We start from the raw sequence: 21,090 nt of genomic DNA, 5'->3' as shown, positions 1-21,090 counted from the left end.
AATTAGTTTCGGTTATCGGTTTTGGTACTTTTAGTATTATCCCCTGGCTTCCATGTTTTTTATTTTTGTATTATTTTTAATTTAACATTTTTTGTACAGAATAGATACAGGGTCTCTCAGACCCGAGCTTGCTTGCATGCAGCTTTTCCTACTGGGTTTTTTTTTTTGTTTATTTTTTTTTTTTTATTTTATGAAGAGCTTAAATGGAAACGCTTGACGAGTGATGTGGAAACATTTTCAACACAACAACAGAAACGAGTAAAAGCAACAGCAACAACCCAGACCCAGAGAGTCTTCAGACGAGACTGCCACTCACAAACATATATGACTATACGAAAGCATATGACCAACTACCAACAACAACAACAGAAATAACAACAACAACAACAAACTGAAGTTGAGGCAAACGCACCGGCATTACAGGCTGTTGCTGTTGTGCTCGCATGTTGCTGTTGCTGTTGCCGCTGCCCGTTGTTAGGGGGCATTCCCTGCATTGGCAACATTATGGAAAATCAGTTTGTGTTTGGAGCGTCGTCTGGCCGCATGTGTAGTACGAGTAGTAGAAAAACTTTGTAACGGATCGAGCGAATAACATAACTGCATATAACCCTTAATTTTGTGAAGTGAATTCATCAATGAAATACATATGAAGTGCAAACTTTAAGGAATCGCAACGCGTAATATTAAATCAACCAATTCGCCTTAAAAATTTCATCTAATATAGTAACTTTTTGAAAATATTCTGAGTTTGATAAACCTTCCTTCTTCTTTGAATTTATTTCCAAGCAATGTTTTAAATCTACTCCAATTTGATTGATACATTGATGTTCCTCTTAACAGACAGAAAGCGATCACTGTTTCAAATTCCGTCGAAAATTAACTGCGCATATTGGAAAATTCCAAATAGGTTTTTACACAGGTGAATGACTTTTTCAGTGCGCTTCCGCAACTTCCGGTCAAAAGCGTTTTCATTTTCGCCCAACGGACAATGGTCAGCGGCATTTGTTGTGTGTTGTGGCGTCGCGTCTCCTGGCATGCCATAAATCTGGCTGCAATACAACGGGTTACACAAGGAAGCGCGGTCTGACAGAGACTCGTCCTGACTTGGGTGCAAGGCATGGAAAACCGGTGAAACGTTTGTACAAATATGCGAAGAAACCGGAACCAAGGAAACAACAACAAATGCAACACAAACAATGAATGTTGGCTATGTAAAATGCCGCCAATTCCAACTGAAAACAACTGAGCGAATGTGCTGGCAACCGATACAGAGAATCAACACTAAGAATGACAAAAAGGAGAGGTCGAAGTCTAAATACCCTTGTTGAGGTATCAGTATTCCATTTAAGGCTAGAACAGCTATACAGACAGATATAACAGTCAGATTTTAGCTAAATTTGATAAAGATATAGCACACAATTCCAATTATAAATTTGTGGATTTTTGGCAGCTGAGATAATTTATAATGTCTGCACTTCTTCTTAAACAATTCACACATTTCGTAACAAAATTATAATACCCTCAGCAAGAGTATATCAACAACACCAACAATAAGAAGTGGAAGAACATCACGGTTGACATATGTGCGACATTTATGGCACAAGACGAAACTGTGGGCGGCTTGGGAGGTCGGCTAATGTTCCAGTTGCTTTGGTTTCTGTGCTAAAATGTTTTGTCTAACTAATAATCTTGTAATAATCTAGACGCTTCTCTCTATCTCTTTCGCTCTCGTTTCTGACACGTGCTGACAGACGTTTAGCGAAAGCAACCTGCACCTTTCTAGGTCGTATCACCTTACAGACCCAATTTAAATATTTTACTCGTACTTATATCTCTTGACAATCATAGCAGGTACTGGGAAAGCCAAGAATAACTATAAATATCATACATATGTAAAACGTTTATAGCACATCAGAGATATGAAAGGACTGAAAAAGCAAACTTTTCCGTGTGAATAAGTGAAATATTGCATGCGATAAAAAACACAAAAATCAAAATAAATTAAAGGAACGCAAGAAAGGAAGAAAAATGCCAGTTCAAATAAATAAAAGTGAACAAAAATATAATACCAAAAATTATTGTTAAATTACTTTAAAATATGCTGTATTATAAAATGAGCAAATTAAATAAAGATCTGCATGATTCGTAAACTTCTGTTATGGTGCTCTAAAATATTGAACATACAATTCAATTCAAATAATAGTGCACAAAATGTGGATTAATTCATATTGCTTATACTTTGCAATTTTCGGATTATCTTGGATTAAAAGTGGTAAGTAAATGAGTTCCAATATTTTGGAAATAAGAAAATGCGAAAATAATTTTTATTGTGTTGACTGTACCTAGTCGAAGAGTTGACAAGGGCGATTGAACAACTCAAATATTCACCAAGTAAACTACTCAATAACTTTCAACAAGAAGCATACATTTACTTACGAAAATAAATATGTAGTTTATTAGGAAAATCACAGACAATTATCAGGAATTATAATTATTTTGAGGTAGTCAAAACTTTAGTTTAAGTGGTCAATTAAATAAAAACATGCAAAAATTCCTATAGCCTTCTTAGCCCCTCGAAATGTGTTGATATTCTGTTATGTTGAAAGTAAGTTGAATGGAATTTGTGCGTTACTGTTGGTATCTTGACATCTGCCAGATTATCGAAACAAACAAAGTAATTAGTCGCATGTAACCGCAGATAACCTTAAAAGTAAAAGAGACAAACTGAAAAATAGTGAAATTCCACACTAAATGACGTCGTGAAGGCTCAATAAATTTAATAAGAGAAAAGCTACACAGCGACTACTTATAAGAAAGACTCGAAAACACGTCAACACGGCGTTCTGGTCCAATGATTTATGACGAATAAAAGTATTTACGTGACTTACGGCTAAGCGAAACGTAACCAGAGCTCTTCAATGGGGGGTCTAATATGCAAATGGGGATTTCCTTTTCTGGAACCAGAAGCAAGAATGCGTAGTTCTTAAAGTTATTTACAAACTGTTCTAGTTTCAAGTTCCACTTAGTGCATTAATTTCGGTTCATTACATTGTCATACATCACTGATTGCGATCATTGTGGAAGAACCGAAGAATCTCGGGCAACTCGTAATTTTAATGGGTTTGTCACAGTTTCTTACCGGTTCGTCGAGTTGACCTGTGCCAGAAATTGATTGCGAAATTTACGAAACGATGCTTACAATGCTTAACCAAACAGAACATATAGACTAGCAAAATAAGAGAGATAACTTGTATATTATGGCAATTTTCAACCACAAACTAAACCACAAATTCAAATCCAAAGTCAGATTCAAATTTACGTCGAGCGAAACATTTCATTTTCGTGAAAATCATCAAGCTGAACGAAAATTGTATCAAAGAAAACCAAAACAAAACCGATTGCATACGGCCACAATGAACAAATTTGTGTTTGGAACTTTGTTTTTCTTTTATTTTTTTTAGGGTTCAACTTTTCCCTAACCCCCAACTAACCAAGTGTATCTCTTACTCTATGCGTATCTCTTCTCTCTCAACATACAGGTATTTGTTGTGGGCGGCTTTTAACGTATTTGACTTGAATTTGTTTAGTTAGTTAACAAACCCCAAACTCACTTTCATTTAGTTACTCACTTTATTTTGCGCCATCTCTTTGCAAAAACAAACAAACAAAAATAGAGGAATATGATAAAACAAATTTATGTAATAGCTTTTCGAGCTCTGAAACTGCTCATATGTTTTTCTTCAGTCTCGATTTTATACCATCCAACTGCTTTCGCGGATTTACGCTTCAGATATTTGAACTTTATGGTGAATTTTGTCTTGTTGTGTTTTTGGTGACTCCAATTTGTAATGCGTTATGTAAAATCTAAATCTAATTAATGTCTTACGACTTGCAGTTACGCAAGTTACTAATTAAAACAAAAAAATTAAAAAGAATATATAAAATTTATAACTTCGATCAATCTCTCATGATGGAACAGAAATTGACTGATTTAAATTTTTTCTTTAAAGTAGGACATATATCGTCTTAAAAATTGATATATATCAAATTAATTTGATTCTCTGAAGAAAAATATGTTGGGAAAAAGTTTAAATACCTTCTTTGCAGTATTTTGGTGTAAACCTCTCGAAAGTTTTATATTTTACTACATAAGTGTAAACCAACACGTATTATGAATAAATGTCCCTAAGATTATTTTTATCACAGCTTCACTTTCGATTTTCTCTCGTAAAATAAAGTCTACGTGCCATATCAGCGTATCTTTAAACTTAAGATCAGTTAAAAATTCTGCAAATTCAATTAAAACTAAAAATGATGCCAATTTCCAACAAAAAAAAAATCTCGTTACGATATTATCATACGGATTGCCCAATGTCATAACTATTAACCTACAATAAAGATCTTGAATACGAGTCTAGAAGATTTCACCACAGCTGTCAGTCATTCATCCGCTACCACTAAAATGTGTCCACAGCTCTGCCATAAAGAGAAATTCTCGTCAGGGTCACAATGTGAACCTCAGCATTTTGCTCTTGAAACCACTTACCAGAACGTTTAAAAACATAACACATATACAAATTTACCACTTACTTATGTGTTAGCTGTGCCAGTAGAACTAGTTGTTAGTTTAGAAGAGGACTTAAAAGAAAAACAAACTATAACCGGAACAGTTTATGGGAAACAACTGCATAGCTCTGTTATTTTTCTTCACTTTTAATTTATTTTTTGTAATTACTCGAAGGTGTTATGTCATGTTCTTATGCATAATTGAGTTTCATAAGGGGCGTATAATGTTTTTTACGGTAGTCTTAATATTAATTGTACAAGTATAAGTTTTCCTCGATTCCAAATGAGGATATATGTACATTAAGATTATTGAAAGATAAAGTAGAACTCCGAGAGTACCTGTTTAAGATCAGACTTAGGAGACCAAAAAAAAAATGCTTCGGCTCCAATTCAATAAATTATAATATCGAAATATTCTATTTAGAAAAGCAATATATATATTTATATTTTTATTCAAAAATATGAATCTTCAGCTTCTTTACTAATATCCTTAAATTTTATATTTGGAATCAAGTCGATTTTAATTACATGAAAATTATCATGAGCTGCAAAATGTTGAATGAACTCAATGCACAGTAACACAATTAAATACTGGAGCTTGTCCGGAAACGCGAAATCAGCTGAGATGTGAAGGCAACGCAAGCGAATCCTCAGTCCATGAATCATGCAGTAATCAAGCAGGCAAGTCCAAGACTGCCCATATAAATAGAGATGCACATTTATGTATAGAGTGTGCAAGTGGCAGGTGGCATGTGGCATGTGGCAGGTGGCATAGTGGTGGACTTCAAAATATAACTGAAGCAAAAACAAAGCAGACAGATTGCAGTGAATCGTTTGCCAAAGAGTGAGAGATAAACGGAAGCTTACTAGAGCGCAACGAAAGTACAAATAAACCTGTCCCGCGATGGACAGTGTAACACACTGCACACTGGTCTCAGGCGCTTTAACTGCAATTTACTTTAAGCTAACTAATTGCATGAAATAAAGCAGATGAAGAAAATTAAACAAAACAAAAAGTAAAGCTGAAAGGGAGAGAGCAATCACATTTTCACTTTGGTTCTATTTTCTTCTCCTTTTCGTTGCAGCCGCAAATGGAGCGATACTGGACTCCAGATGTTATTTAGAGGGCGGCGGTTCAGCTGAGAGTTTTCTTGCCACAGAGGATTTAGCCGTGGGCTCTATCATTGGCAAGTTGCGTATTAATGGCGATCCCAATGCGGATACCGGTGACATAAGTCTCTCGTTGAGGGAGAAGAGTGCACCTGTTGAGATTGTGGCGGGCACCAAAGACTTGGCTCTCTCCGTTGAGCTGGATAAGGAGGGTCTAAGAGGTCCCTCCTCCATCTATGTGAATGTCATCTGTGTGCGAAGGCGTTCAACGGATCCGGTGAGCTACAATAATAAAATATAAGATGTTTAGTTTTTAGTTAGAACCAAAAAAGTCTAATACTTAATCTTATTTCTGAAATTTCATTTCATTTCAAAATTATGTTTGTTATATTTACGATTTCCATTTTAAATTTTAAGTTTGTTTAAATTTTTTTTTAATTCAAAGTTTAAATTTGAAACGTTCGATTTACAGCTTGATTTTTGATTATTAAATCGATATGTATTCCATGAAGAAATCTATTTATCATTAATCTACTCAATTATCTGTTTAAATATTTTTTTATTACTCTAAGACTGACGTCGAGAAAATAGCTTAGAAATTTTACTTAAAAGCGGTTTTTAGGAAATATTTTATCAAAAAGATAAAAATTGCCAGATTAACTAGAAAAGTATACATCATTCGTTTGGGGAATTTCGTTTAATGTACAAATCCACAGACTTTGAGTTAAGGTATCTAATTTTGGATCCCTTAAACTGACCCATAAATAGCAATACTTCAATAGGAACTCCCAGAGGGTTCAATCAATCAAGCCTACTGACCAATTTAATTAACCCACGCCAGGGGTTGAGTCTTGGGAGCACTGTAATGTGTTGTCGTATTCCTGGAATCAAATAAGTTCTTAGCCGCATTCAGCACCTGCAGAACTTTCTTTCTTCCGTGCGGTTTACTCGACCAGTTCGTAATGGGCAACCAATTAACCTATATCGAATCGGGCTTCACTCCCCTGCCCTCATCTTTCCTCTCCTTTTCTTTCTTCTATGGCCTGGACGTTATATGTGCGTGATGTGGCTCCACAGAAGTGGGTTGGGAATCTCGATATAATGTAAGGGTGCAAGTTGTTAAATGAAATTGGGTAAACACGATTCGGAATGTTCACACTCCGAATATGGTGTTATCCTAGCGACAAGAGGGAGATGTAGGAATGGTAGGACTAGAGAAGTTGCGGCTATTTCTTGCACTCTATAAACAATTGAAAACTTTTTAGACAACGACGCCTATTTCAATTTTAGAATCAACAAAACAGAAACTAACTTAACTTTTACTTGCATGAGAAGGAGAAGGACAAGGAGTACGAGGTATAAAGGTGTTCGTCCTGTGGTTAGCCCGGTTAGACGTCTGGGGCCCATAAATTAGCCATTAGTACTTCCGGGGTGCCATTTTGGGGGTTGCTCCAAGCTTTTGAACATGCAAATATATGCAGTGTTTTATGGGGAAGCGTTTGAGGAGGGACGAAGGACGAGGGACTATAGGTGTGCTTAGCGGTTGGCGCTTTGAACTCAGCTTTGGGGTCAGTGACCAGTCGATTGTTTGCCCGGCTTTTGAGGTGTTTATCTAACTCAATCACTTTTGTTCCTTCTCGTTGCAGAGCTTCGTCATTCCCGTCAATGTTCGCGTCACGGATGTCAATGATAATGCACCGCAATGGATTGGCACACCATATACGCTGACCCTATCCGAGGTAACGGTGCCGGGCACACGCATACTGCAGGGTGCTCGGGCTGAGGATGCGGATCAGCCGGGACCCTTCTCCACCGTCGAGTACCAGGTACTGCCCGGCCCCTATGCGGACCTGGTGCAGTTCCTCAATCCGCTTGAGGGCACCTTGGTTCTAAAGAAGGCACTGGACTACGAGCAGCTGCAGAACTTTACGGTCAAGCTGCGTGCCCAGGATCAGGGCACTCCGCCACGACACTCGGACACGCTGCTGCGTGTGGTCATCACCGATGCGGACGATCAGAATCCCAAGTTTCAGCGGGAATCCTATAGCGCCGAATTGCCTGCCGATGGACGTGCCGGCGAGTTGCGCATGCGTCCGGAGCCCCTTAAGGCCGTCGACCAGGACGAGGGCATCTGTGCACCCATTCAATACACCATTGTGCAATCCCAGGACGCCAAATACTTTCGTGTACATCCGCACAATGGAGTCATAACGCTGCTCACGCCAATTGGCTATGCGGATCTGACACACGGCGCCACCTTGGTGGTGAAGGCCACCCAGATCGACAACCCGGATCGTTATGCTCTGACCACTGTGCAGCTGACACGACCCGGCACCCACAGCGATCTCAGCAGCCTTACCTTTGTCCAGAAGCGTTTCGTCATGCGCATCCGTGAGGACACAGCTGTGGGCAATCGCATCCTGGCTCTGCCCACCAATAAGCCCGGCAAACATCTGAAGTACACCATTGCGGATCCCATCAATTCGCAGTTCTTTAGCGTGGGATCATTGGGTGAACTGGTGCTGGCGAAGCCACTGGACTATGAGAAGATGACCAAGCACGAGTTCCAAGTGATTGCCAGCGATGGCCTGACCAACAGCACCACGGCTGAGGTCACACTGGAGGTGATTGATGTGAACGATTGGGAGCCCCGCTTCCGGGAAACTCACTACGAGTTTATGGTGCCCAAGAGCGTAAGTATCCCCGAATCTGAAGATGCATCCCAATTGATTTGTTATCCGTTTCCAGCAGTCGCTGCAATCCCGCACCGACTCCTTTGAGGGCGTGCTGATTGGGAAGGTGGAGGCGGCCGACGGGGATCGCAATGACAAACTGGAGCTGTCACTGCGGGGACAGCATGCGGGACTATTTGAGATCGATGCCACGGGCAACATATACATGCGACCGGAGCAGCTGCAAAGCCTGAATGACTCCACAGTGCATCTTATTGCCATTGCCACGGACTCGGGAGTGCCGCCGAGGAGCACCTCCGTGCCGGTGAGCGTCACCATGGAGGGTCTAACCTTGGCACAGTCCACCTGGAACCACAGCATGCTGGGCATGTTTGGGATGATCGTGGGCCTGTTCCTGCTGATCATCATGGCGCTCAGCTGCTACATTGTGCGCTCCAAGAAGCAGCGCAAGGGCAGCTCGGGTGGCCTCAGCCTGGGACGCAATCGTGTGCACAGCCAGGCACATAGTAGTGTCTCCTCCGCGAATCTGGTGACACACGAGAAGCTGGCGGGCAATGGCAATGGGGCCAGCGTAACCAGCGGAGGCGTCTCCGTGCTCCATATGAAGCATGCCGCCGGCAACATGACCCTGTCGAATCCCATCAACAATGGGCTACACCATGTGGGCAGTGGTGCCAGCAGTAGCATGGCCCTTGGCAATGCCGCCAACTTGCTGGAGCGGGAACGTGATCGGGAGCGGGAACGACAACGGGAAAGCTATGCGGCCACGGTGCGCAGTAAGTTCATACTAATTACAGTCCCGATCTCCCCCAGTAGCCCAGAGCATTCACTATAAATAGTCTTCTTACCAGGCATCGTATCCCGCGCCTCTGCCAACGGGCAGCTCTACGAGGAGGATGAAATCGAGCACGACTCCCTCTCGCAGCACGATCCACAGCTGCAGCAGACGACGCCGGAGAACAATAACCGTAAGACGATAGCTGGCAGTGCTGCTGCCGCCGGAGGCATCACAACCATTACAACGACGTCCAATGGCAGTGCAGCTGGTGCTCCTTCCAATCTTCAGACCGCCTCCGATACGATGGGATCCTCCGAAAACAATCTGACTGTCTATTTTTAGATCGATCTATCGTCGATTTAATCCTGTAAATATTGCTGGAACAGCAGCTAGAGTACAGTTGAACCTCAATACAACGAACTTACTAGGAATACAAATATAAAATTTAAGAAAAAGTTTCTTATCAAAAAAAAAAAGCACGTTCGTTATGGAGAAGTTCGACTGTAATAGGTCTAAGTCAGAGTCGTATTTAGGTTATAGGCCCACTGTACATGTAGTAGACCAAATATAGCATTGTAAACATCCAGCACCCGTAGACCTAAGCAAGCGAATTCCATTGTAAAATTTTGCTTCCCACTTTTTACGATACTTAAGAATAAACTCTATTAAACTAAACTGAAGTTTAAGGTTCTTTAAGGTCAATTTAACAATTATTCCACTAATTACTTCGGTTCCTCCAAACTCATTCTACATATTTTAAGAATCTCCTTTGTTTTATTTTTATATTTTGTAATTGCTTAAAGTCTAGTTCGTTTCAGCATAATCTTTACAGCTTTGGCATGATATTAAGAAAAACGTAATGCAAAAGAAATTGGTAAATTAATTCGTTGATGATGACTTACAAACTAAAATCAGGTCAATTTACAGAAACTTTTCGCTTGCATCAAATACACATTTGGAAAAGGAACATAGGCAAACATCAATTAAACATAAATAAATAATAATTACAATTTCGACAGATTATGATTGCTGCATGGAAATCCACACGGGATTAGTTAAATTATTGCTGTCTTTTCTAGCTGCCGTTCCGGGTCTTTTTGCGCTTAAGTAAATTGAAATCTCCGTATTTTATGTGATTGTCGGTAAGGAATGGCACGTAGAAGGCGCGTAGTACCTTGTGCGACTTCTCCTGTATGAGGAATGGCAATGTCTTCATAATGGACCAGTCTTTGGTACGTCTTGAGTAACTCGGCTCTAGTTCTGTATATTTGCCCTCATCAAAGTCGATTAGAAAATGGCATTGATCGTAATCAAAGTACATATGCTCGTTCTCCAGATTCTGATCATTAAAATAGGGATGCACCACTTGCGTGGCATTGATTCCAGCCGCGTAATAAGCGGGCAGCATGCCACGGAACTCGGATTTGAGGAAACGCAAACGGAAATTGCGTGCCGGAAAGAAGAAACTACCTGGATAACGATGCCAATCCTTGCCAATGCACACATTATAAATTTCATCAGCGCGATATTGAGGCGTAGTCTTGAACTGATTAAGCTCCAGCATCAGATCCATGGGCGCATGATAATTGCGATACAGGGCAAAGACACGTGAAAGGCCCAGCAAAGTGCTGGCCACCATCACAATAATGGCGATAAACATGCTGTGATCCAAATAGTGAATGCCCGACTTAATCTTAAAGATGAGCGACTTGAAGCGGAAGAAGATGCGCTGATAGACATCCACAGTGATTGCACCGCACAGGGAAATCAATGGATACACAGGAAACAGAAAACGTTCCTCCTTATGCGGCTGCGCAAAGAAGACCAACAGCCAAAGATACAGCGGAGCCAGCGATATAAAACGCGGAAAGTTAAGCGTCGACTTGAACTTGGCGGGCACAATCAAATAGTCCATGACCAGCATGATGGGCAGCTGCAGAGCCAATAACTGAAAACCCAAAAACAATTAAACATTGTTAACAATTTGGACAGTAGATTTATCAATAGTACGTCTTACCCAAATGATGTTGAAATTTAGGAAACCATTGATGAGGTAGTAGGTGAGTGGCTCTGTGCCAAAGATATTGGGTCCGTGGCTGGTGAATACATTGTACCAGACAATGTTAAGCGGCGCAAAGGTCAGTTTGCCAAAGTAGCTGGTGTCGATGGCAATCATGGGCAATGCAATTGTCGCACCAGAGATCAGCGTCCATTGTACAAACGTGCGCCAGTCGCGTTGCCGTAGCAAGAGTTCCAGCACCAGCGGCACTCCAATGAGCGCTGCAAATGGCCAGCCAAGGAGCGCCGAGATGGCCGTAAAGAAGATTGCGAGACTGTAACGCTTCTGCCACCAGGCGGCCAATGCTGAACAGCCAAAGTACATTGAGAACGAGGACGGCAACAAAGCCGTGCTGGATACAAACATGCCCACACTAAATAGCTGGAATATCAGCCACAGGCGTCCAACGTGTATGCCAAACTCCTGGCATATGGATCTAGAATATAATCAGATTACTTATATGAAGTTACTTGCCACAAATTCTAGAGCACTTACTTGTACATGAACCGTTCCATGACAGCACAGCCAAAGCCCAGCATACAGCGTATCATATAAAAGATGAGGATCGGACTCGGATTGAATATCTTTTGATAGATCCAACCAGGCACGCCTTGGAGCAGCAGATATGTGTAGGAGCGTAAACCAAATTGTGGACTGTACTCCCAGGTCTGCAGACCATGTCCGTTGATGATGTAGTGCAGCGGTTCCCAGTAATTGAAGGTCTCATCACAGTCAGCAATGTACGCCCAAATGGCGCTGCAAAGACGGGCACTAACAAATGTTTTGAAGGCGGTGTGAACACTTGGCATTATTGGGTTCGGATTGGACTGCGTCTTGTCCGCTGAGTTGGCAGCGATCGCTGATTGCTTACTGCAGAACATGACACATTAAAACATTAATTATACATTATATTGTTATGCACATACCGCTTTTCCTTCTTCTTACTGCCGGTGCCGGCTGGAATGTCACCGGTGGTGTCTTTCTTGTCATTTAGACGTTTTGGTGGCTTCTTGGTCAATATCTGGTTGTCAGCCTTGTTGGCATTATAACGTGCCCGTGCCGCTGGCGGTGCCATTTCCTAGTCCGGCGATTTCCTCTCGATTTTCCGTACAATTTGCCCGCAGTAAAAAGCCAGCGTGTGAAATTTTTATCAGCTGTCAGCTGATTGCATTATTGGATTAAAAATAAAAGAGTTGGCAGCGCGAGTTATTGGTGTAAGCTATTTACAAGGTAAGCACAATATGCACATAACTTTATTACTTAACAGTAATGCAAGATATGACAAATTAATTCACTGATTAAAATTTTTATCATCAATGCATCTTATGAGTTTTTATATGAAATCAGGAATAACTTTCTCTCGCTTACCATTGTAGAATCTTTGGCAACTCTACAGCCCCAGCTAATTTCGGTGGTCTATGACGTCACATTTGTTATTTATATTCCACAACCTTATTCAATTCGCTTACCATTGTAGAAACTTTGGCAACTTTACATTCGCAGCTGTGCAGTTTTCATTTCGCAATTGCATTTTTCAGTTGCGGTTGCGCTTAAAAAATAAACGGTCATAAATAAACATGTCTAAGGATGACAAGGACAAGGTGCAAATCATTGACAAGGACCTGGATCTATCCAATGCAGGACGTGGCGTTTGGCTTGTGAAGGTACCCAAATACATTGCACAGAAATGGGAAAAGGCGCCATCGAATATGGATGTGGGAAAGCTGCGCATCAGCAAGACGCCGGGTCAGAAGGCGCAAGTGTCACTTTCACTCACGCCCGCTGTGCTCGCTCTGGATCCAGATGAGAAGATACCCACAGAGCATGTACTCGACGTGTCACAGGTGACAAAGCAAACACTTGGCGTTTTCTCCCACATGGCACCAACGGAGGCGGCGGCAGCGGCTGCCAACAACGGCAAAGAGAATGGTTCAGGCGCGACGACAGCCACTTCGGACAGCGAGAAGCTGTATATGGAAGGGCGGATTGTGCAAAAGCTTGAATGTCGTCCAATTGCCGACACTTGTTATATGAAACTGAAGCTGGAGTCCATACGCAAGGCGTCGGAACCGCAGCGTCGTGTGCAGCCCATTGACAAAATCGTACAGAATTATAAGCCAGTCAAGGATCATGCCCACAACGTAAGTCCACCACGTGCTCTATTTTCGAATTCTTGTACTACATTTGTCCACATTTCAGATCGAGTATCGTGAACGTAAGAAGGCGGAAGGCAAAAAGGCACGTGATGATAAGAATGCTGTGATGGATATGTTATTCCATGCCTTCGAGAAGCATCAATACTATAACATTAAGGACCTGGTCAAAATAACCAATCAGCCCATTAGCTACCTGAAGGAAATACTTAAGGACGTCTGCGACTACAACATGAAAAATCCGCACAAAAACATGTGGGAGCTCAAAAAGGAATATCGCCACTACAAGACTGAAGAAGAGAAGGACGCGGAGAAAGCCAAGGCAGATGGCAGCAGCGATTCTGAATAGCATCTTATCTCACTACAAATTCAATTCAATACACTTTGTGCGTATTTAGCTAAGCGAAAAGTAAATCCAGCAGTATTTCTGCTCAATTTAAACCAATTGTTGAATTATTTTCACCATCCCAGCCAATATCAGACACTTAATTATATGTTTTCAATGCTTTTTTTTATTTGCATTTAGATGCGTTCTTATACTAAAAAAAAAATTATTTTTTGTTTGCACATTCATATGTATGTAAATAGATAATGTTCTGTATCAGGTGTATATGCATGTATATGTAAAATGTATACGCTATTTACAGCTTCTTAAAAGTAGGAAAAAAAAATTTCTTTATACACTAGGAGATCAGGTACTTGATTTTTTTAGTACTATCAGCTCAATATGATTTCCAAAATATGTGTATTGTGCTTGATTTTAGATATCTATTACTTAAATCTTGTGTCTCTGAAAGAATGTTAAATGGGTGAAAAAATTATAAAATGGTTAAATCAAGAATTTCAATGAATAAGGATCAAATTAAAATAAATCCAAAAAAAATGTAAATTAAATGAAAAAAGAAAGAAAACAAAAATCGAATAAATGAAAGAAAATGAAAAGATGATAATGCGAAAATAAAGAAAAGGATAATTTCAAGCATAAGGAAATCGAGCTTAAATAATACTGCGTCAATTTTGGCTTAAACTACGTTCAATAAAGCAGTGCTAGGGACTGGCAGTAAAAATCTAAAATTAAACTTGCATCTAAAATTAAAAGAACTTAAACAATAGTTTTGTACATATTCACAAAAAAAAAAAAAAATTGTATTTATGCATCGGTGCATTTGTCAGTTGCGCGACCAAGACAGTCGTTTAATTTTGACGTAAGACTGTGGAAAGGACAGACCCCGGTGGAAAGTCTGCGGCTGCAATGAATAATTCGCGTAATTAGAAAACTCAAGATTCTTTAAGCATATATAGTAAATGGCTACGACTACTGGACGAGAATCGAAGCATTATACCAATAATTCTACAAACGTCACGAACGTTACTCAATCGAACTACTACACATGGATCTAAACATTGAGGCACACGTTTAACACACACAGAATCGCAGCATTTCCTACTGTCAACGCTACGTGGTAGACGCTAACGATGCTGGCAGCGACGATATGCCGGAATCAGAATCCTCTGCACGTGCGCTTGACTTGGGCACAGGTTTTATAAGACTCACTGTCTTTACATTAACTGGTTCAACGGTTGCATCTTGCTTGTAAATTCCCTTGCCACGCTTCGAAATAACAGTTTGAGGGATTTTCTTCGATCCTGCGGAGTTACTACTTCGCATATTTCCAATGTCATCCTCTGGGTTCAGCTGCTTCCTCTCGGTGCTAATTAACTTCATTTTAAACTGGTGCATCTCAATTGGTTTGCTTTTGTCCCGATTATCAATTTTGAGCGTTACATTTCCCTGGTTTGTCTGAAGTAAAAGCATTTATTAACTGAATGTTGATTAAATATGAATGCGGCACCTACCAGCAGCAACGAGGACAGCATGTAGCAACACAGTTTGGTTGCATCTTTATCCTCCAGCATATCCGCCAGTGTTGCCTCCCCATTTTTCTCCTGGCACTTCCTTATAACCTCGTCGTTTAAGTCCTGTATGCTAAAGTTTTGACGTTCATGCGCCGCCTCCAAGGTGGGTGCCAGACGGCGATGCCAATCGATAATCTGTGGGATAAATAATATACATTTCAGTACTTGAAAATGACTCTTGAAATTGGATTAGTTCTGATACTCACCTTGGCGTCAGTTTCCTCATCGATGCTGTTTGAACTTTTATTGATGATATAGCTATCCTCATTTGTATCCCCATCTGTAGCAATTACATCCAAGTTCGGTCCACTTGGCTCTAACTCCATTGGAGTTACATTGAGTTCATCTCCCAAAACTGCCAGTGATGTCTCTTTTTCCTCCTCTGTTGTCAGCAGTGCATCATTCAACTCGCTTTGATCCATAATTGTTGTGTCCAATTCTGTAGTATCTAATCCCTGTAGTACATCTGGCAATGTAACTTCCTCTTCTACTTGATTTGATGCTCTGGCTTGCTGGATTTCTTCATTTATTGCACTAAGATTAGTAGCCTCGTCATCAATATTATTTGCATCTGATGGAAGCTTGGCCGATTCCGCTCTAAGCTCCTCTTGATCGATTCCAGAGTCATGGGTTAGTCGTCTAAAGCCCAAAAAATCTGTATGCAGACAAAGAAAGAATAAGATTAAGAACAATTATGAGCAAAGCTTCAACTGTTTTTACTTACTAAGTTCTGAATCAAATTCAGATTCCAAGGATAATAGCGGATAATTATTAAGAGATGATTCGGAATGCGCTGGCGATGCGGGGGCCACAACTTTAGGAGCCGCAGGCACCCTGGGTTCAGTTACTCGCTTGGCTGGCAGGCGCTACAATAGAGATTTAACAGGTGAGTTCATGTCAAAGTTCATGATCTGGAGATAATTACCGCTTCCTTGAACAGATTAAAATCATTGGGTAGCTTGAAGAGACATTCTCGTCGCAGCTTTTTGTGTGGAAGCTGCAAGATATTTAGTTTAATATCATAGCGCACCTCGCGCGGCACATTCACAATCTCCTCAAGCTGTTCATTGATGCCACTAAGGGCCAGCATTTCTGCGTCAAGGCGTACGCTCAGGTTGGCTTTATCGGGCACACCCGGCAAAATGTCATGGATCATAACCTTGGGCGACAGCGACTGCAGCCGCTGATCATCAATGTTATCTGGAAGAACAACACCCTCGTCATCAAAAGATTGAGCTGCGCAACATTTGAATGAAGGCAGCAGCCACAGCAAACGAAATACATACGTAAATAAAAGTAAAAAAAAAATAAAACAAAGTAGGTGAGTCAAATGTGTCTACAGAAAGAAAAAGATTAACAAAAAACTTAGCCTGATTTCTTGCGATGAGTCCACTAACGAACTGCGTGCATTTTAGTTTACCTGTGGGCAACATATCACTCAAGTCTTCCATGCCAATACCCGAATCAATCTGTACATTAAGGGAAGTGGCTTCCTTGCCATCAGGAAGATTCAATTGTGATTCCTGCGTATCCAAAAGTTGACTGTCTAATCTGCTGGACTCGTTGTTAGCCAGAGTGCTGCTTAAAACCGGCCCCTCCATTTGGCTATCGTCAAGGACCACTTCAGATGTCTCTGCCAGTGCTAATGATTGAAACGGATCACTCAGCACCGAGTCCACGGAGGTTTGTGAGTTTAACGTATCCCTTTTATCTGTTTCTGGGTCCATATTACTGTTTTCCAACGGCTCCTGTTCCGCCTCATCGTCTGTGTGCCTTCTTTTATTTGGGGGCTCTTCCAGATCTTCTTCCAGCAATCTTTTCTGTTGATTCTCCGCTGTCAGCTCCTCATCCACATGCACTCGTTTCGGTTGCATACTCTCCTCATCATCCATTGCCCGTTTTTGTCCCGTTTTCTCGCCATAACGTGAGGCGAGCATTTGATTCTCCAGCGCTATATATTCGTCTAGATACTCCCTGTTGGACATATTCTCGTTTAATGTTTCCGATACATCCACCTGATTCGTATTCACATATTCCTTAATCAAACTAAGACGTTCGAACGGAATGTCCGGCAGCAGTGTATTGTATCTGGGCTCCGGATGGTACGTAAACAACTTGTAGTTCTTTTTCTCATCCTGCTCATAGGGATTATCTGGATCTATGATAGGCTCATGCTCCCACAGCTTGGCTGGCGTATGCTCCTGATACAAGTGCTCGATTGTACGATTTCGATTTTTGTTTGTCTCAAATCCGACCCGACTGAAGCGCTTCTCATCCGACATTGTTTTGAACTTTTTCGGTTCCATCTTATAACTAAAGGGATCGAATTCTTTTTGCGCCAGCTTCTTGGTGCGACGCTTGCGCGGCTCCTCTGGCTTTCTTGTCTCATTGGTATTGCTATTTAGGGGAAAGAGATGCAAACCACATTAGTTAATAGCTAATAAATAACCTTAAAATATAAAAACACTCTAATCAAATTTAATTTTAAACACCGAATAAAATTTTAATAAAAATCATACATTAACTTTTACTTGTATATTGATAAAGTTGAAGTCATTAACATTTAATTAAGAGCAATTCCGAAAAATGTGCGAGGAAAGGAAGTGAATGTGATTGTGAGTAAAATGACAGAATCACCGATAAGTGACCGCATGATAAACAAACTAAATTAGTGGAAAAGACTGCAGTCGAGCGAGCTCAACTGTCAGAGACTCTGTAATTATTAATTTATAAAATACAAATGTAGGTAAGAAAAACCACTAATAAGAATTAAAATAATAGCAATAATAATAATAATAATAATATTAATTATAATATGTTGTATTATTACTATTGTTAAGAAATAAATTTAGTTTTAAATCAAAAAAATAATAATTTTAATTAATTCGATAAGCGTTAACTTGATCTGCCTGTACTTGTATGCTTCTAGCTCTAATATAAATTCTTTATTGGGTTACATACATTTGCACAAACTGATAACACCCTCGGCACAGGGTATACAAAAGTGCAGCAGACAGCATGGCGACATTGGATGACAACTCTTACTGTTATTTGAACTTACCCGTTATTATTGTTGTTCTCCGCCTTCTTTGGATCTGCAATGAGCAACGCCTCGATCTGTTGCTCCACCACTTGATACATGAGCTCCACACGGTCTCCATAGATTTTGCTGCAATATTGCAGCACGTTGCCGGCGGCAGCGACAATCGAGCGACGCGGCACCGACCGACAGGCGACTTGACGCAAGAACTCATCCATATACTATAAGAAAATTTAATAATTAGTATTGTTTTTGATTTGGAGATGAATTAGTGATACTTACGTAGCTCAGCGAGAGACGCAGATCGGTTGAAAAATCCGTATTCTTGGACACCTCCTCCAGCAGCAGCAGCAGCGTCGACAGGCTGGGAGACTCATTATAGGCCAGAATAGCTTTAGCCACATTGGTGCCCGGCCTACTATTTGCAACCTCCCGAAGATTTCTCTTCACATCATTGAAGCTTTGGTAATCTGTAGAAATAGACATCGTCATTTGTTTGTTTGTTTTTGGGTTTTTTTTTTGTTTTGCGAGTTTTATTGAAATTAAAATAACTCTGACTTAATCACCATAACATGTGCCCGCGTCTAGGCTTAGCCTCAGGCGATGCGAGTTCATGTCAAGAGAGTACAAAAGCAACTGATCAAGAGATCACACTAGCCAATACGATCTTCATATACAACGCACCAACAACAACACACGCACACACCCACACACACACATGAGCCCATACATACATACTTGACGAGCCTTTACGAATGTAAGTACATAAGTAGTATGTAACGCAAAACTGGCGCCACATTCATCAAATGCAATTGAACACTTACCGTCTTCAGTATCCGAGTCCATTTTACTGTTCCTTTAACGGCAATAACGAATACTAAAAACAAACAATTACAGTTTGTATATTTTTTCCGGAATTGTGTGCATGCTTCTCAAAATACATACATACATACACATTTACAAACACAGAGTAACATGAGGCACGCCAAACGTTGCGGGCGTTAAAAATGGTGGCACAATAATAATTCACTTGCTGCAAAATATGAAAAGTAATATTTCCAAATTAATTTCATTTATATTTTCTATTTGGGAAGTAAGAAATGGCGCGAACCTTCAGTTCTTCTCAATTAGCTCTTTATATGCCACTTATGTACTTACGATTTTGTTTTGCTCTCTCACTTTCCGACGCATGTGTGTATGTGCTGTTTTTTTTCTTAAGTCGTTGCCACCTGGCAGAAAAAAATACATTTAATACGTACATCTGGCAGGCTTGAAAACGGATCTAGTTCATTTTTTTGCAAACATTTATTTATTTAATTTTTTCCAAATAAAAGTGAAGCTAGAATTTTGAATTTTTGTTACAGAATTTTGTTAAAATTTTTTGAATTTCGGATTTTATTATAATTAACAACATTCCTAGAATCATTTATTTAATCTAATTGTATTGCTTTATCAATAATTTTTTGTTATCTTAAATTCACTAATTTAAAATCCCAGAAAAAAATTAAACTGTTAATGGAACTCTGATTTTCATGTTGCGTGTGTGTAGACTTTGACTTAATTAGGGTTTCACAACAAGTCTCCAACACTGTTGCCAACTTGGCTATTTTATAGTTAGCTCTGGATATTTTCAAAATTCAACTGTTTGAAAATTGCTATTAGCCGAAATTCTGGCTTATTTAAATATATTCTGCTATAAATAATTTGTTTAAAATTAGGTGAAAGTGCACGCAAAATCCAATTTAGATGCTTTCCGACCAGAAGTAGCTACTTTTCCTCTAAGAGTTGGCAGCACTGCTCGGCCGGTGCTAAAAAATTAGCTAGTATTTTAGCTATTTTGAATCGCAATTTCAGCTTATTTTTCGGATGCTTGTCAGCCAGAAACAGCTATTTTTCCTCAAAAAAGTTGGCAGCACTGGTCTCCAATTTCTTTTCGGTATCAAAAACTAAGCGCTCAACATGGGTCGTATGCACGCTCCAGGGTAAAATAATAGTATATTTGTTAAATAAGCAAGAATTCATTGTTAAATGTGATTGCCTAATGTACTAAAGAAATTGCAATATTGTTATTACGTTCTTTACTTACGGAAAACAGCCTATAAAGGGCAAGCACATGTTACCAACGAAAACACTTGCTGTTGTTGTCGTCACTTGCCAGCTATTCTAACAAAATCATTTATTTGCAGCAAGGGTATTTCCCAATCAGCTCTCCCGTACAGACGCACGGTGCCATCGTGGCTGAAGCTTAACGCTGAGGACGTCAAGGAGCAGATCAAGAAACTTGGCAAGAAGGGCCTGACACCCTCCAAAATTGGTATTATTGTTTGTGTTTACTATTTGAGGTTATGTTTACTGAATCAACCATTTCTTTTTAGGTATCATTCTGCGTGATTCCCATGGCGTGGCCCAAGTGCGTTTTGTCAACGGCAACAAAATCCTGCGCATCATGAAATCAGTTGGCTTGAAGCCCGACATTCCCGAGGATTTATACCACATGATTAAGAAGGCCGTGGCTATCCGTAAGCATTTGGAGCGTAGTCGCAAGGATAAGGACGGCAAGTTCCGTTTGATTCTGGTCGAGTCCAGGATTCACCGCTTGGCACGCTACTACAAGACAAAGAGCGTTCTGGCTCCAAACTGGAAATACGAATCCAGCACAGCTTCAGCTCTGGTTGCCTAAACGGGCGACACCTTTGTACACAACATAAATAAACACAACAAAACCGGATTAAATCGATTTTATATTGTTTACAAATTAAACATTGGGTTTTTAA

At 40.3% G+C, this 21,090-nt stretch overlaps 5 protein-coding genes and 1 long non-coding RNA gene across 7 annotated transcripts; 4 read left to right on the top strand and 2 right to left on the bottom strand.

Annotated features, from left to right (window-relative positions):
* The first annotated feature begins 514 nt into the window (after positions 1-514).
* LOC117791838 lies at positions 515-2,015 on the top strand. Its single transcript, XR_004618105.1, has 2 exons — positions 515-572; positions 1,908-2,015. It is a non-coding gene; the product is annotated as an uncharacterized LOC117791838 (long non-coding RNA).
* Positions 2,016-2,141: 126 nt separating this feature from the next.
* LOC117791643 (protocadherin gamma-B2) lies at positions 2,142-9,824 on the top strand. Of its 2 annotated transcripts, none has more exons than XM_034631451.1 (5): positions 2,142-2,272; positions 5,652-5,953; positions 7,323-8,369; positions 8,428-9,145; positions 9,221-9,824. In XM_034631451.1, the coding sequence occupies exons 1-5, from the start codon at positions 2,212-2,214 to the stop codon at positions 9,487-9,489; spliced, it is 2,397 nt and encodes a 798-aa protein (XP_034487342.1). In that variant the 5' UTR covers positions 2,142-2,211; the 3' UTR covers positions 9,490-9,824. The 2 variants fall into 2 exon arrangements, with proteins under 2 accessions (XP_034487342.1, XP_034487343.1); XM_034631452.1 differs by having other exon boundaries at positions 8,425-9,145.
* A 77-nt stretch (positions 9,825-9,901) lies between these two features.
* Positions 9,902-12,374, bottom strand: LOC117791644 (alpha-1,2-mannosyltransferase ALG9). The gene is made up of 4 exons (XM_034631454.1): positions 12,133-12,374; positions 11,702-12,076; positions 11,165-11,642; positions 9,902-11,095 (listed from the first exon to the last, which is right to left on the bottom strand). Exons 1-4 carry the CDS (start codon positions 12,279-12,281, stop codon positions 10,223-10,225), a joined length of 1,875 nt encoding a protein of 624 aa, XP_034487345.1. The 5' UTR covers positions 12,282-12,374; the 3' UTR covers positions 9,902-10,222.
* Positions 12,375-12,707: 333 nt separating this feature from the next.
* LOC117790917 (general transcription factor IIF subunit 2) lies at positions 12,708-13,801 on the top strand. The gene is made up of 2 exons (XM_034630529.1): positions 12,708-13,347; positions 13,406-13,801. The coding sequence occupies exons 1-2, from the start codon at positions 12,784-12,786 to the stop codon at positions 13,706-13,708; spliced, it is 867 nt and encodes a 288-aa protein (XP_034486420.1). The 5' UTR covers positions 12,708-12,783; the 3' UTR covers positions 13,709-13,801.
* Positions 13,802-13,887: 86 nt separating this feature from the next.
* On the bottom strand, positions 13,888-19,457 carry LOC117790916. The gene is made up of 11 exons (XM_034630528.1): positions 19,428-19,457; positions 19,262-19,349; positions 19,141-19,193; positions 18,599-18,786; positions 18,338-18,537; positions 16,697-17,673; positions 16,202-16,512; positions 16,001-16,142; positions 15,483-15,931; positions 15,217-15,411; positions 13,888-15,160 (listed from the first exon to the last, which is right to left on the bottom strand). The coding sequence occupies exons 3-11, from the start codon at positions 19,160-19,162 to the stop codon at positions 14,816-14,818; spliced, it is 2,829 nt and encodes a 942-aa protein (XP_034486419.1). The 5' UTR covers positions 19,163-19,193; positions 19,262-19,349; positions 19,428-19,457; the 3' UTR covers positions 13,888-14,815.
* Positions 19,458-20,218: 761 nt separating this feature from the next.
* Positions 20,219-21,090, top strand: LOC117791487 (40S ribosomal protein S13). The gene is made up of 3 exons (XM_034631263.1): positions 20,219-20,298; positions 20,503-20,630; positions 20,692-21,090. Exons 1-3 carry the CDS (start codon positions 20,276-20,278, stop codon positions 20,994-20,996), a joined length of 456 nt encoding a protein of 151 aa, XP_034487154.1. The 5' UTR covers positions 20,219-20,275; the 3' UTR covers positions 20,997-21,090.

This window comes from Drosophila innubila (assembly GCF_004354385.1).
Source record: "Drosophila innubila isolate TH190305 chromosome 3R unlocalized genomic scaffold, UK_Dinn_1.0 2_E_3R, whole genome shotgun sequence".
Lineage (NCBI taxonomy): Eukaryota > Metazoa > Arthropoda > Insecta > Diptera > Drosophilidae > Drosophila > Drosophila innubila.
Note: the sequence above shows the minus strand (reverse complement) of the source record. Positions and strands in the feature narration are given on the sequence as shown.

What these genes read in the sequence shown, in the direction of transcription:
- LOC117791487 (XM_034631263.1), top strand. Translation starts at nt 20,276, where the DNA reads ATGGGTCGTATGCACGCTCCAGG. An exon ending in GGTCGTATGCACGCTCCAGG is followed by an intron (nt 20,299 to 20,502) that starts GTAAAATAATAG and finishes ATTTATTTGCAG; the next exon opens with CAAGGGTATTTCCCAATCAG. An exon ending in CCTGACACCCTCCAAAATTG is followed by an intron (nt 20,631 to 20,691) that starts GTATTATTGTTT and finishes ATTTCTTTTTAG; the next exon opens with GTATCATTCTGCGTGATTCC.
- LOC117791644 (XM_034631454.1), bottom strand. Translation starts at nt 12,281, where the DNA reads ATGGCACCGCCAGCGGCACGGGCACGTTATAATGCCAACAAGGCTGAC. An exon ending in AGTAAGAAGAAGGAAAAGCG is followed by an intron (nt 12,077 to 12,132) that starts GTATGTGCATAA and finishes CATGTTCTGCAG; the next exon opens with TAAGCAATCAGCGATCGCTG. An exon ending in TAAATTTCAACATCATTTGG is followed by an intron (nt 11,096 to 11,164) that starts GTAAGACGTACT and finishes TTGGGTTTTCAG; the next exon opens with TTATTGGCTCTGCAGCTGCC.
- LOC117790916 (XM_034630528.1), bottom strand. Translation starts at nt 19,162, where the DNA reads ATGGACTCGGATACTGAAGACG. An exon ending in TGCGTCTCTCGCTGAGCTAC is followed by an intron (nt 18,538 to 18,598) that starts GTAAGTATCACT and finishes ATTTTCTTATAG; the next exon opens with TATATGGATGAGTTCTTGCG. An exon ending in GAGTGATATGTTGCCCACAG is followed by an intron (nt 16,513 to 16,696) that starts GTAAACTAAAAT and finishes AATGTTGCGCAG; the next exon opens with CTCAATCTTTTGATGACGAG.
- LOC117790917 (XM_034630529.1), top strand. Translation starts at nt 12,784, where the DNA reads ATGTCTAAGGATGACAAGGACAAGGTGCAAATCATTGACAAGGACCTG. An exon ending in TCAAGGATCATGCCCACAAC is followed by an intron (nt 13,348 to 13,405) that starts GTAAGTCCACCA and finishes TCCACATTTCAG; the next exon opens with ATCGAGTATCGTGAACGTAA.
- LOC117791643 (XM_034631452.1), top strand. Translation starts at nt 2,212, where the DNA reads ATGTGGATTAATTCATATTGCTTATACTTTGCAATTTTCGGATTATCT. An exon ending in ATTATCTTGGATTAAAAGTG is followed by an intron (nt 2,273 to 5,651) that starts GTAAGTAAATGA and finishes TTTTCGTTGCAG; the next exon opens with CCGCAAATGGAGCGATACTG. An exon ending in CTATGCGGCCACGGTGCGCA is followed by an intron (nt 9,146 to 9,220) that starts GTAAGTTCATAC and finishes TCTTCTTACCAG; the next exon opens with GCATCGTATCCCGCGCCTCT.